Below are 13,513 nucleotides of genomic sequence, written 5' to 3' on the forward strand. Positions count from 1 at the left end.
TTATATATCGGTTTGTTTTGTTATTAATTGTGTGATTCGGTTTGTAACTGTTTGTATCTGTTTTTATGCTTCTTGGATAATAAATCCATTTGATTTTGACTTAAACCTGCTGTTGTGTTTTGGAGGCGATGGAGAGCACATGGCTGCAGGGAGGGTGGCGATTTCTCCCTGTCTCCAAAAGTTATGGCCATAACATACCTGCTTGAGGAATATGGACAGAGTGGTAATCAGATTATGTAAAAATCATATAATATGTAAACCTTGAAACTTTGAAATACAATTGAAACTTAAAATTACTTATCACACTCTAAGACAAAGTGATGACAAACGATTGAAGCATTGGGGCTTACTTTCTATTGGTGCTGAATATGGATTTGAAGCTTTGGGTCTTCATATGGGGCAAATACAGTGACATCTAGTGGTTTCTAAAACGAATGGTATGGAGCTAAATCCAGGTCAAAAGTTTTGTTCATTTGAAAAAAAAAATTTTCAGGTTCAAGTTGTGGTCTTGAACACTGAAAAATACAGCAATGTATTCAAAATAAAAATAAGTGAATGAAAAGTTTTTTTGGGTTGAATATAATTTTGATTCAGTCCTGGAATTGTTTTGAATACATTTTTTTTCTTTAATTTTTCACTTTCATATATATTTTCATATTTGAGGTCTTATATTTTTTCAGTTTCAGATTTTATACTTTCAGATTTAAATCTAATTTTTTTCGGTTTCAAATCGTTTTTTCACTTTCAGATCGTTTTTTTCAGTTCAGACTTTTGACCCTGATCTACCGTGGGGGCACTCACACAGCTGTTTCAGAATCAGCTTTATTGGCCATGTACCTGACGCATACAAGGAATTTGACTCCAGTTTTTGAGTTGCTCTCAACATACATACATAGAATATACAAATAAACAAAAAATGTATACAAAAGCAAAAGAAAAACACATAAGAAGAACAGAGTTAAGCATAAATATTTAAACATTTATCTACTGTGTTCAATATAAATATATATCCAAAAGTATATATGAACATAAAGAACAACAAAAATGGCAATAGATTTGAGATATTAGTACAGAAGACTACTGTAATTAGACCTCTTTGTTGGGTTTCAGGTCTCCCATTCAACCCAATACTGTACCCACAGAAGGATCCCTGTCTTTATCGACTGAATAATCCAAAACTCAAAGTAATATCCTTTTGTTTGAGCCATTAGTCTCAGTACCATTAACTTTACAAACTAAATATGGAATCTATCGAACTTTATAATTTGTCTGACTTTCTCAAATTATTATCTTTCTGTCATGAATGATTTCAACTTTTGTTGAAAAAACAAACAAACATGAATGTATTATGAGAGTTATCTTAATCATGGTAAGAAAACATGAATAAATTAAACAATACGTATACGATAAAAATACAGGCAATATGGAAAATAATATAAATTAATTAAACCGCAAAAAGGTCTACAACAATCATAATATACATTTACTAAAAACAATATAATGTATTGTCCATTGTCTCTTGGGGGTTTAGAAAGGTAGGGTTAAATGGAAATGAATCATCAAAACATTTTTTTAATGGTGTCCTTTTCCATTTGATCGATCACATGCAATAACTTATAAATTAAAAAAATAAACCATTTTAGTTTAGCTTTAAGGATTCTTTATTATGAAACAGCATAAAAACAGGAAGTTGATTTCTGCGTAGACTGCTGCGTGACGTAATACGTAAATAAGTTGATCAAGCTTCTGCTGCCTACTCAGAAGGTTGTTTTCTTGTTGTCTTCCTTGAGCTATAATTATCTCTCGCCTCAGTAATATTAATGACAATGCTAAAACGACATACAAACTCTTGGGGATAAAACGGAAGTGACATTTTCGTCGAAACATTAGGACATGCCATCTGACTTTGTAACTACAAAGTAAGCCCCGAGTGGACAACAAGCCGAGTCGTTCGTCAACCAGCTAACAGGGGTTAGCACCACACCGTGTGCTGTTCATTCTCACTTTCTCTTCCATTTCGTCTTCGTCTGTTGTCGGCCTCTACATTCTGTCACCAAGTACAGTCCGTGGTTTCGCCAGGAGAGGATGAACTGGCTTTTCCCCCTGTCCAAAGGCTCCGGACCTCTCCCTCCTCTGAACAGCCTACAGCAACAAAGACAGCGGCAGATCGAGTCACTCAAAGCCGCTCACCCAAGGTAAAGTGAACGGCTACACGGTCACATCAAACTACCCCCTGGGGCTGCTGGTTAGCTTGTTAAACATAGCGCTATTTTGTTCGAACTCAGACTATGGTCACTACAATATCTCCTGACTACTTAACTCACTTAAATTAATCAAATATGTTGACTGGGTTTACACGCACAGCTAATGTTTACTTAGCATAGCTAGCCGCCAGGCTCTCAGCTGAGTCAGGGGAACAACGTCACTTATAAAGGTTATAACCTAGTGTTTCGTGCACATTATTCCCTGCGATGCTGTGTCAAAACAATACACGTGATTTTACATTTACCCACGACCACTGCTCTGACATGTCCTCGTGTGATCGCTGCAATTCTAATGTTTGCTAATCTCTCCTCGCTAACACACGCGTCGGGGCGCTGTGTTAGCTGGCTAGCTAATCAAGTCAGCCCGTGACTGTGTGCAATGTCTATTCGTAGGGACGATGACACGAGTTGTAGCTGGCTGCTCCTGTCCTGTGGCCATGCTAGTGTTCACCACCACAACGTGTCACGCATTTGGTTTTAAGAGGAGTTTGCTAATTCGACGTGGCGATTAAAGTATTAGCCTTTGTTTACTAAGGAGATTTGTCATCTCAGTGACACGTTGGTTTGTCTTTCTTTCATGTACTGCTGACACGACAGATTGTTTTGCAAGTACATATCTTGTCAGCCAGATGCATTTAACCGCAGTGATCTCCCTCCTGATGTGAAGTATGTGTGTGACAAAGTAATGGGATTACAACCATGCGTTTGATACGGATGTGAATGGGAGTGAAAAGGCTAATGTGTTGTGGTGAATGCTGCTCGTGACATGGCAGTGCTAAAGGAATACACGGATGAGAGAAGATAATTACTACTTTTTATATAAGACTGTACTGTGCATGTAAAGCGAGGGCTTCTTGACATGCAACTCTCTTTTGTAGGGGTAAATGTTTTGTTGCTGGGTATGTTGTGTAAGGTATGGATTGTTTTAACAACTGATATTAATATTGGTACCAATATCAGTATTACTACTCATTGAATTCCTTTGCAGTTGACAAAAACTCTTTGAATTGATGAATGCAGTAAGCAGCAAAGCAAACAGTTATTGCATACAGTAATACTTGACTGTCACTGGTGGGTCATTGCCATGCAGTGGTAATAACATGAGACACATCAGCATTACAATATATTTGCTGATACACTTTGTAATGTTATTTTGCTAATAAGTAGAGGTAATGGTTGTGGATATGCATTAAAGGCCTCACTTTAAATATCTTTATGTTGTTTTGTGGGGAATTAGAGGTATTGTGTGATGATACGCATTGTACGGCCTCTCTTTATGACTCTGTGTCTCTTTCCAAACCAGCAGAATGTTCATAAACATTGATGGTAGACGTACAATATGTTTTCTTAATGTGCTGATCATGACCACAGATGCAAGAGTTCTGATTATGTGTTTCTGTTTCCCCAAACAGCCTCGCAGAGATCCAGAAGGATGTGGAGTACAGAATACCATTCACAGTCAACAGCTCCACCATTAGTGTTAACATGTGAGTACATCTTTGCCCGTACAGTCGGAGTGACTGACTTCGTTTGGAAGCAACCACATGACACACTTCTCATCAAACTTTTTTTTAATCAATAAACTTGTATAGTTGAAATTACAAAAACATATTTCATGAATGAAATGAAGTTGAACCACTATTATTATTTCGATATGGACATGACACTACCACAATACCGTATTGCAATATTGATCGTATATGTTGTACCTTATGTATCATGTTACTGTGATTCCTGAAAGCTGAATCTCTTCTCTTTCCTCTAGACTGCTGCCTCCTCAGTTCCCCCAGGAGAAGCCGGTGGTTAGTGTCTACCCCCCTGTTGGTCATCATTTAGTCGACGGCAATAATGGCACCATGATCACTAGCCCCCTCATCACTAATGTAAGTCGTTTTCTAGGGTTTCTTGAGGAGCTTCCAGGAATGTTCAGGGAGTTTAGTTGGATCAAGTGGTTGGGTTATTCCAGATCTTTTTGCGAGCTCATGCTTGAGTTGCATAGTGTTATTCTCACTTTCCTTGAAACATTTGTCCTTGTTGTGTATGTTGCAGTTTGGGATGCACTCAGATCTGGGTAAGGTCATTCAGAGTCTCCTGGACGAGTTCTGGAAGAGTCCTCCTGCCTTGATGTCCACTGGCTCTGCTGGCTTCTCATAGTGAGCTTCCCCTTACATTCATGGACACTTCAGTTGTCTCTCAGTACTTTCTCATCATGCTTCATTACAACAGAAAGTCCAGGTGTTCTGCAAACTGGGTCTCATTTAAATATTTTTGCCATGATTTTTTTTTTATTGGGTCTATGCATTAAGAAAGTAGCCCTAAAAAGCAGTTGATCATTAGAATGTAAATTTGGGACAATTTGTAATGCTAGCGTCAAATAATCATATTTCCTCCGGCGTTTACAACAGTATGTACAAGCCGTCAGGCATGGCGCCATACCCCACTCAGGCTTATCACTATGGTCCTCGCCATGTGGGCCCCAGTCACACGCCACCTCCTGGTCCAGGCCCAGCTCCAGCTCTCATGCCTCACCCAGGGGTCGATGGTTCCCACGGGCCCCCTCGAGCTCCAGCCCCATACGGCCTGATTTATGACCTGCCGCTGCCGGTTCCTACTGGAGACTCCCAGGTAAAATGATACTGGACATTGTACACAAGTGGATTGATTACATCCGTAATGAATGCATAGAGGACTATATAGGTCAAGCATTGACAGTTTGCAAACCATCAGGTTTATCAACCTATGTAAAACATTAATTGTAAAAAGCAAGTGTGATAACCCAGGATCTTCCAAGCAGAGCTTTCAGTTGCGATGTCTTTCCCTGCAGCTGATTGCTCGGGTTCAGACAAATCTAGTGTTGGCATAAATTCCTTGAAGAATGTGACGTGCTGATACTACTGCTGTCCGTTTCAGGCTGGACTCAACGGACACATGTACAAGATGCCTGAGATTCCTGAGACTTTTCCTGAACTCTGTGACTTGAAGTAATGTATTCCCAAAATATTGCCAACTTAAACATCTTTTATATTTCATGAGACATTGTGTAAGCATGAAATAATGTCAGGGAGCACATTCTGTTGTACCTGTTAATGTCTTTGTTCTCTATGTCTTTGTCTACCCCCTCCTAGTCTGACCCAGTTGTCGGACATGGCAAGTGAAAACGAGGATATGTTGCTGGAGTTCTTTGTGAGTTTGCCACAACTGAAACAGGTCACCAGTGATAAAGAAGAGCTGGTCACCAATATAGTGGACATGGCTAGTAAGTTCCTCTAAGGTCTGGATAGTCAATCATGAAAGGGAAGTGTACATTTAGTTGAGCTTTACGAAGATTTGTGCGTCCTTGTTTGTCACTTACAGAGAAAAATCTTCAGATGGAGCCGCAGCTGGAAGGAAAACGACAAGAAATGCTCTACAAGGTCAGATATTACATCCAGTCTCTTGAGCTCTCTTTCAAACACACCCCCACACACACACACACACTATGAATACATGCACGCTATTGTCTAGCAGCTTGTGATGCCTGTTTTTGTCCGTTGACAGTATGAGCAGCTGACTCAGATGAAGTTGGCCTTTGAAACAAGGATGCAGAGACAGCATGATCTCAGTGAGGTGAGAGGCTACACCAGTGATGAACTTGGGGGCCGGGTGGCCCACCAACCGCTTTTTAATTCACAATGAAAATTATTTGATTCATAATGGGATATTTTTTGTACTTTTAATGTAAATAAGATGGCAGAGTACATAAAAAAAATGTACAAAATAGACTAATAGAGCGTGTTCATAAAAAAATGGTGCCTGACACGTCAAGCAACCGCTGACTATAAACTTCAGTCCAGCATCGGTCTCCTACGATACAATAGCCCTCGTGTTTTGAGGATCCTCTTCTGTTAGGTGGGATTATGCGCTCCCTCTCAGTCAACCAAAAGACCATATTGTTTTACCTTGTCAAGCAGCTAAACCTGTCTTGACACACGCCACTGAAAAATGTGTATCTTTCTGTTCCTTTATTTTGTGTATTTTAATCCCCACTAGAGTTGCAGTCTTAGTACTCTACAGGCTCGGTTAAAAGTTGCAGCCCACCAGGCTGAGGAGGAGTCGGAGGAGACGGCTGAAAACTTCCTGGAGGGACGCGCAGACATTGACGAATTCCTGAGCAGCTTCATGGAGAAGAGAACGGTGAGAAGTGCTGTATTTGTGTAAAAATAATCATGATATATTTTCTGTTTTGAGTCTGAATGTGATCTGAACTTATAGTTACATTTTAAGATGAAAGATGCCATGATTCTTTGTGTGTTAATCCACAGCTTTGCCACAGCAGAAGGGCCAAAGAGGAAAAATTGCAACAGTCCATCAACACACATGGACAGTTTCCTCCCAGCCACTAAAACACAAGGTACAAACCACATATGACTGTCATTGTTCTCTTTGTGGAGGGACACTGGTGGTTCTCAGCTGACTGTTTCTCAACAGGCAGCCCTTGTGGTTGCCTCCATTTTCTTTTTCAGGGAAAACAGCTTTGTTGTTGTCATCTCTTCATTCTCCTTCTTACTTCTTACATTTGGTCCTCAGGTGTGGTGTTTTCTCAGCCAACTGCTGCCAACTTAAAGAATAAAGACATTTGATGGGACAAAAAAAGCACACTGAGTCAACAATGGGCACTTTGGAGAAATAGGAAGACAGTGATAGCAATTGTGGGCTAACAAAACGAAGCCCACTGTCCTCGGATCTGGACTACAAATACTGTCGAAGTTGGATTGTGCGAGAGCAAGACGGAGAATCTATTGAGTCACCACAAGAGGCCAAAACTGGGAGTGACACATGCCTAGCTTTTCCAACCACATTACTAAGGATTTCTATTGCACATGCTGTTTGTTCAGTTTTGACTTGACAGTAATGATGAGTTTTGTTTCTTTTCTGAATTTATATCACAATGCTAAATAAGAGCAACATCTGCACCGGATCAGAGTGGTTGCCGATGTGAACTCATCTGGGAAAAAAATGCAAATTGTTTTTACGACAGGACTCCCAATCGTACTTTTATTTTTTTTCATGCGGTGAGCAAGTAAATGTCACTATAGAATAATTGTTAAAATGCTAATGTCGGTGTCTATACTTCCATCTCTGAGATCATTGGCGAGCCCTTGCTTTGTTATTCCAGAAAGGTCCTGAAGGACAGACAGAAGAACAACCTTTGCCTTGCAAATCTGCTGTTAACTTGATTTGATTGCTCTAGATGTAGAGATGAAACTCAGCATTGGCACTTCAACAAGTCAAGGTAATCTCTCCAAGGCATTCCTCATTTGTAATTAAACAACTCAAATTTAAGATTCTCCAACAAAATAGAAGCAAGGACGGGGCAGTGCTGTCAGGAGAGCTTGAAATTGAAACTCTGCAAATGACAGTGGTCGAGTTTATCAAGTGTGTTTGTCCCTTCAGTAATGACTTGAACACAACCTCGTCATCAGTGTTTTTGCACAAACATTAGTAATTTGATTCAATCAGGCAGTACTCTGATTCTCATAGTGTTTTTAACATCATAATCGTTTTTTATCCACTGTACCTCAGAAAGAAGAGTCAACATAATCCAAATAACAAACCTGGTTACTGGTCAGGTTTTTTTTTCTTTTTTTATACATTTTTTAGTTGAGGTTTGTGGGGGGATAATACAATGTTTCCTGAAGGTTTAGCATAAACTTTTTCAGACATTGACCAGTTTACCAAACAGGTTATGTAAACTGAGGTTATTGGGATATCCATATAAACGGTTTGCCTTTCACACGAATCAAGGTATTGGGGCACATGTAAACATGCTGATAATGATGAAGGCCATTATAATAACCCGTCTGTTTTCTGACACCTTGTGAACTTGAAATAGTTGACTGACTCTTAACTGAAGAGCCTCAGAAGATTTGGGATAATGTTGAGGAGTATTAGGGTTTCATGCTGCAGTAAAACATGATGACATTGGATACTGTATTTAAATAATGTTAATAATAGGCTATATTGTAATCAAAGACTCAAGACACCTTGTATTATATGTTGTTATTTAATTTGTTAGTGTAATAAAGCATTTAGAATAAATCTTGTTTGCTGTTTGACAATCACTATTAGCACTCTAACCTTTTTGGGCAACGTTGAACTATTTATTTAGATCATAGCACAAACACTAACACTTGATGCATTGTCTTATTATAACAGTAATTCATTAAGTTCAGGATAAATACTGTTAACGTGCCTACCCAGTCCACACACTTCTGTGTTAATCTCATGACAAGCGAGATAGCAAGAATACTTGCAGTGAACTATTGCACATCATTATCACCTTCAAAATGGACATTTCACAGCTTAAACTCGTGACGCTACCATATGACAATCACAGTTTCTCAGCAGCACTAAAGCACAATAGTCACTTTGAAAAATTAAGTTCATGTAGATTGCAATACTAAGAAATATACAGTTGACTTCATCAGCAATTTATTATCTACTGTAAGTCTCCACCCCATTAAAGCTACTGAATACACAAAGCTGTGTCTGGTTTAATACAGACAGGGGCTGCAGAGGCCCACATGCACACAGCTGAACTTAACTTTGCTGTAACAACCTTTCCAAACTGACTTGCTGGTGTGTGTCACAAGTCACAGTATGTCTGCATGCCAAATAGTTAAACAGATACTGTATTTGTCCTGATTACTATATTACTCTGACTTCTGCCAGAGACATTAACATAACATTGTCACCATTCCTCATTGACATCCATCTTCTTTTTTTTTTTTTTTTTTTTGCATTCATTTACGAATGGGATATATATATAATTTTTAAAATGAATAAATGAAAAAAAAAAAATTCATTTCCCCCTTAGCACTAAAGCACCAAGTGAGAGAATTGTGAAGATGTTGAGTTTGCATAGCTATGAATACAATTACAACAACATTATGTTCACTGTTTGGCAAATTTTGTTTTGTTTTTTGTGGCACAATGGCGCACAGGTGGCGGTAATTCACCACGCCAACTACCGAAAGTCGTCACGGAGGCGAAGAAGAAGAAAGAAAAAATAACAGGAAGCGTGGATTATAGGAGGATAGTTCGTAAACTTGTCCACGAGTTATTTTGACTCTAGAAGCTCGTTTCTGCTAATTATTCAAACTTTAATTCGCTGGAAAGATAAACCGCAAATATCCGTGGATAACCGACAAAATCTTGGCACAGGTGAGCAACAGCTAACGGTTAGGTTAGCTTAATTTAGCTAACGTTACTGTGCGGTTCTTAAAGCACTTGATGTAACGTTAACATCAACTAGCTATGTTACCAATATGTAACTGTTAAAGCTCGAGACGAAGTCCCAACTTCATACTGTGCACTTCAGTTAGCCACCGATGTAAGTTATTGGGTGTTGGTCTTCATTGTGAAAACATGTCCGATAATATACATAGCGACGGCTAACATTGAAGCATAGTTGCAGTTTTAATCTATACTGAAAAGTGACCCGTTGGATTGTTTTTTGCTAAATACCCTTTACTAAAAATGGTGACTCCTGTTGTCTTTATGTGCATTGGATCATGTGATTGTTGGGTTTAACAGTACTTTACCGTAATATCCAGTTCTCAATATATTGTAAGTATAACACTGTAAGCATCTGCCCTCTGTTTTGTCTGCATCAGTCTAGAGACATGTCGAGACAGATGGGAGACAGCCATCGACGGTTCCTACAGACCATGATGGCCAATGGCATCGTTGATGAACAAGGCGCGAGGACGCTCTATCAATATTGTTGTGAAACCCACAACAGTGAGTCATTTTATATGCGGTTTGTAATGTGATCGATCCAGAATAAGATGAGTTCACCCCTGTATCAGGACATAGGATTTATAGCAACAATAGAATTATGTGCCTAAGACCCTTTGTCTGCTTAACATTTGCATAACTGTTTCACCTTTTTGAAGTTGAACTCCATGTTTCCACTGCCTTTTACACTGACCAACTGTTTATAAACTTCATGAACACAGCTTTCTGAAAATATGAAAGCTTTTGGGCAAATACCTAACCATACAATTGATTGGGAAAATGTTAAATTAATCTCCATAATGAAGAACTTCTTTGCTGCTCATTTGCACTATTGTATACTCTATGTTTATGTTTTTAATGGTGTCTTGTTATTTGTATTGTGTGTGTTTATATACCTTTGCTGTGCTTGGTGGAAGCCAAAGACAAATTTCCACTAAGGTGGACGATACAATATGGGTTAGAAAAGCACAAGAAATAATTAGAGGAGTTGATTCTCACAAATTTTCTTTCTTTTTCTGCAGCACAGCACCCTCCCGACAAGCTGGATGATTTCATTGATGCCATCAACTCAAATCTGCAGCCTATGTTCATGCAGATTAGAAAAGGGATGTCTGAAGACAGCGGTCACCAGTTCTACGCCTTGGTAAGTTTGGGTTTAAGTCTTCTACTGGGACTGCATTGTCAGGCCTGTTCCCCTAATACACAGAACTGGGGTGTCACGACTGAAATGTTGCTTTGCCTGCATGTTCTGCAAAGTCAAACATGCACAGAGACTTAATTTAATCAAGGACAACCATTTTCATACCAGCTTTTGCTGGCGCAGGGTTGTCTCCCACATAACTTTTTCATTTATTAAAAAAACGATCCATTTTGTGTCGCTGCATCCAAGGGACTGTTAGCTAGCAAACGGTAAAAATGCGTTCGTCTCTCCCTGATGATGTGATTGTTGAGGTGATATTCAGATGTAACTGGTCATTGAAATAACTATCTTTGTAAATTTCCAAATAAATATATATTTTTTTATTTAATCTAAGCATTTGGCAGTACCTCTGCAGCCCACCTGATGGTGCTCTGCTGCCCACCACTAGGAGGCATCATTAATCCCTGTTTTCCTTAATTCCTGTCCAGGTGAACATGACTGAGACTGTTGTCACTAGAATGTCGTCAGATTATGCCGACAATGAGCTGGAGCTGTTCAGGAAAACGGTGAGTTAAATTTACAGAAGGAAATCCTGCATATTGATGTTTTGCAATCACTTGCGTCCAAAGCTTTTTTTCAGCAAAACGTTGGGCTATAATGAAAAAATAGTAAAATAATTGAAAAATCAGATGACTATAGAAACAGCCTTGTAGTAAAATACTACATTTGTAGCAGATTATGTCTCTGATTTTAGCACAGATGTTTGGGCTCTGCCTTCTTCAGTGTGTAAAGTGTGTCGTGGCTGACTTGAGCTGCTCTGATTCAGATGGACCTGATCGTGGTCTCTGAGAATGGCACGGCCTCTTCCACTGACGTTCTGAACAGCGCCGACACCCTGACCACCAAAAAGCTGAAGAAGAGCGAGACGGAGCACCTCTTGAACCGACTCGTGCACGACAAATGGCTCAGTGAGGTAAAACACGGTGTTTCCAACAGGATGTCAAAATACAATTTAGGATATGTTCTCTTTGCTCCATCTTCCACAAACTGTTAACTATATTTTTGTGTGGATAAAAAGCAATGTTTTTCACATCGATTTAGCACTTTTGTCACATTTCACGCCAGTTGTGGACACTTTCATGAAGGACTTCAACTTAATCTGACTTTATTTCAGTCAGCCATTTTCAATAAGACTAATATTGGGGATGTCTATTATCGACCCGCTGTGTTGCTGATCCCTGTTGGGAAATAAGGTTACTGAGGGAGGGTTTTGCGATTCAGTGGGGTGAAAGATGTAAAATATTAAAAAGTATTAATAGAAATAAACAATACCGTCTTAAGCTAGGCTATCATGATTGTAGCTTTGACGCACTTGTTCATATACGTTTGTTTTCATCATTTGTAATGTGGATTTATTTTTCAAATCAATTAAAATCACATTCACTACCAACTTAAGTCTACTAACCAGATGAAAGTCTCTTTGCCATAGTATTGAAACACTTCTTGCTCTTTGTTTGTTCATTTTATTCGGTGTGTAATTGATTTCTGTTCATTTATGTAGAAACGCGGTGAATACACTTTGTCCACCAGATGTATTATAGAGATGGAGCCATACATTCGTGCAATGTACCAGGAGCAAATCAAAGTGTGCCACATCTGTCACAACATCGCCTTCCAGGTAAATGTTCCCTCTGTTATTTATTATATACTTTATAACCCGTTTATAAATACCTGAATGAAATGAATTACATTTAGTTCTGTCATTTAGAAACTCTCATTTTTATAATTTAAAGGCAGTGGCTTTACAGATATCAGTTTTTTCCTCAATGTGTCGATAAAAGTCGATAATCAAATGTTTAAATTAAATTAATAAACACAATTAGATAATTGTACTATTTTAAGCTGTCTGGAAATAAGAATCTGAGGAATAAAAGTTATTATAATTATAGTTTAATACAAATCACGTGGGAAGTCACACAGACTTGCTCTTGAGTAACAACATAAATATAAATGATCAATAATTCACTTTTAATAATGTGACTTGATGTGTTTCTGCAGTGCAAACCCATTCGTATGTAATGGCTATCTGTCTTTGTGTTTTTTCCTCTCGGTTTAAGTTCTATCAAGTTTTTATTTCATGTTGCGTTAGAGTTTTTTTTTTACCTTGCATTGACGTTAGTTGCTTTTGTAAACAATCCCTTTTGCATTGGTTCAGCTAATGTGTGGAAAACCTGATCTTAACTAAATGAGTACACCGTATTAATCTGATCACATTTTTTAATTTTTTTAGTGCCAAATTTGTGAGAATTCTGCTTGTGGAATAAAAATACACAACCCATGTGTGGCCCGATACTTCAAAGGAAGAGCAGAGCCGCGGTGTCCAGCTTGTGAGGACTTTTGGCCACATGAAATCCCTGGTACTTATTGTTTATTTACACACATATTGGACCTACCATCATTACATAGATGCACATTTAAATGTCTCACATGCAATTACTACATGCTTCCTAAAAACTGCCACCTTCCACATCTGTTCCCAGGAAGTTTTGCTTTTCAAAGATCACATTTTATATATTTATATTTTTGTAAAGTATATTAGAATGACGCGTATTAAAACATAGAATGAAAATGAATAGATGTATGAATGGCAGGTGACTAAAACAAGAAAATGCTTGTATGTTTCATATATTGATTGTTCTGTACATTACAGAAGTCAGACGACCCCAGTCTCAGTCCAGAAGATGAGGACTTCAGCATCAAATGTCTTCTTTTTTAAAACTCGCTCTGTTTTCAACATAACTTTGTACTAAACCAAACTGTAAATATACAT

General features: G+C 38.5%; 2 protein-coding genes across 3 annotated transcripts; both read left to right on the top strand.

Moving 5' to 3' along the window:
- The first annotated feature begins 1,703 nt into the window (after positions 1-1,703).
- On the top strand, positions 1,704-8,342 carry vps37a (VPS37A subunit of ESCRT-I). The gene is made up of 12 exons (XM_031864886.1): positions 1,704-2,195; positions 3,677-3,751; positions 4,030-4,147; positions 4,314-4,417; positions 4,670-4,889; positions 5,175-5,245; positions 5,390-5,520; positions 5,619-5,677; positions 5,802-5,870; positions 6,294-6,437; positions 6,566-6,654; positions 6,831-8,342. The coding sequence occupies exons 1-11, from the start codon at positions 2,086-2,088 to the stop codon at positions 6,644-6,646; spliced, it is 1,182 nt and encodes a 393-aa protein (XP_031720746.1). The 5' UTR covers positions 1,704-2,085; the 3' UTR covers positions 6,647-6,654; positions 6,831-8,342.
- Positions 8,343-9,270: 928 nt separating this feature from the next.
- nsmce1 (NSE1 component of SMC5/6 complex) lies at positions 9,271-13,496 on the top strand. Of its 2 annotated transcripts, XM_031864716.1 has the most exons (8): positions 9,271-9,467; positions 9,920-10,046; positions 10,565-10,686; positions 11,172-11,249; positions 11,510-11,656; positions 12,245-12,361; positions 12,974-13,100; positions 13,394-13,496. In XM_031864716.1, exons 2-8 carry the CDS (start codon positions 9,929-9,931, stop codon positions 13,426-13,428), a joined length of 744 nt encoding a protein of 247 aa, XP_031720576.1. In that variant the 5' UTR covers positions 9,271-9,467; positions 9,920-9,928; the 3' UTR covers positions 13,429-13,496. The 2 variants fall into 2 exon arrangements, with proteins under 2 accessions (XP_031720576.1, XP_031720575.1); XM_031864715.1 differs by lacking the exon at positions 13,394-13,496 and having other exon boundaries at positions 12,974-13,382.
- Positions 13,497-13,513: the final 17 nt, after the last annotated feature.

Source organism: Anarrhichthys ocellatus, unplaced genomic scaffold, assembly GCF_004355925.1.
Source record: "Anarrhichthys ocellatus isolate YVR2014 unplaced genomic scaffold, GSC_Weel_1.0 scaffold31, whole genome shotgun sequence".
Taxonomy (NCBI): Eukaryota; Metazoa; Chordata; class Actinopteri; order Perciformes; family Anarhichadidae; genus Anarrhichthys; species Anarrhichthys ocellatus.

Coding starts and splice junctions, on each gene's coding strand:
- nsmce1 (XM_031864715.1), top strand. CDS start 9,929: ATGTCGAGACAGATGGGAGACAGCCATCGACGGTTCCTACAGACCATG. Junction 10,047..10,564: donor TTGTTGTGAAACCCACAACA/GTGAGTCATTTT, acceptor CTTTTTCTGCAG/CACAGCACCCTCCCGACAAG. Junction 11,250..11,509: donor TGGAGCTGTTCAGGAAAACG/GTGAGTTAAATT, acceptor GCTCTGATTCAG/ATGGACCTGATCGTGGTCTC.
- vps37a (XM_031864886.1), top strand. CDS start 2,086: ATGAACTGGCTTTTCCCCCTGTCCAAAGGCTCCGGACCTCTCCCTCCT. Junction 2,196..3,676: donor CTCAAAGCCGCTCACCCAAG/GTAAAGTGAACG, acceptor TTCCCCAAACAG/CCTCGCAGAGATCCAGAAGG. Junction 5,678..5,801: donor GACAAGAAATGCTCTACAAG/GTCAGATATTAC, acceptor GTCCGTTGACAG/TATGAGCAGCTGACTCAGAT.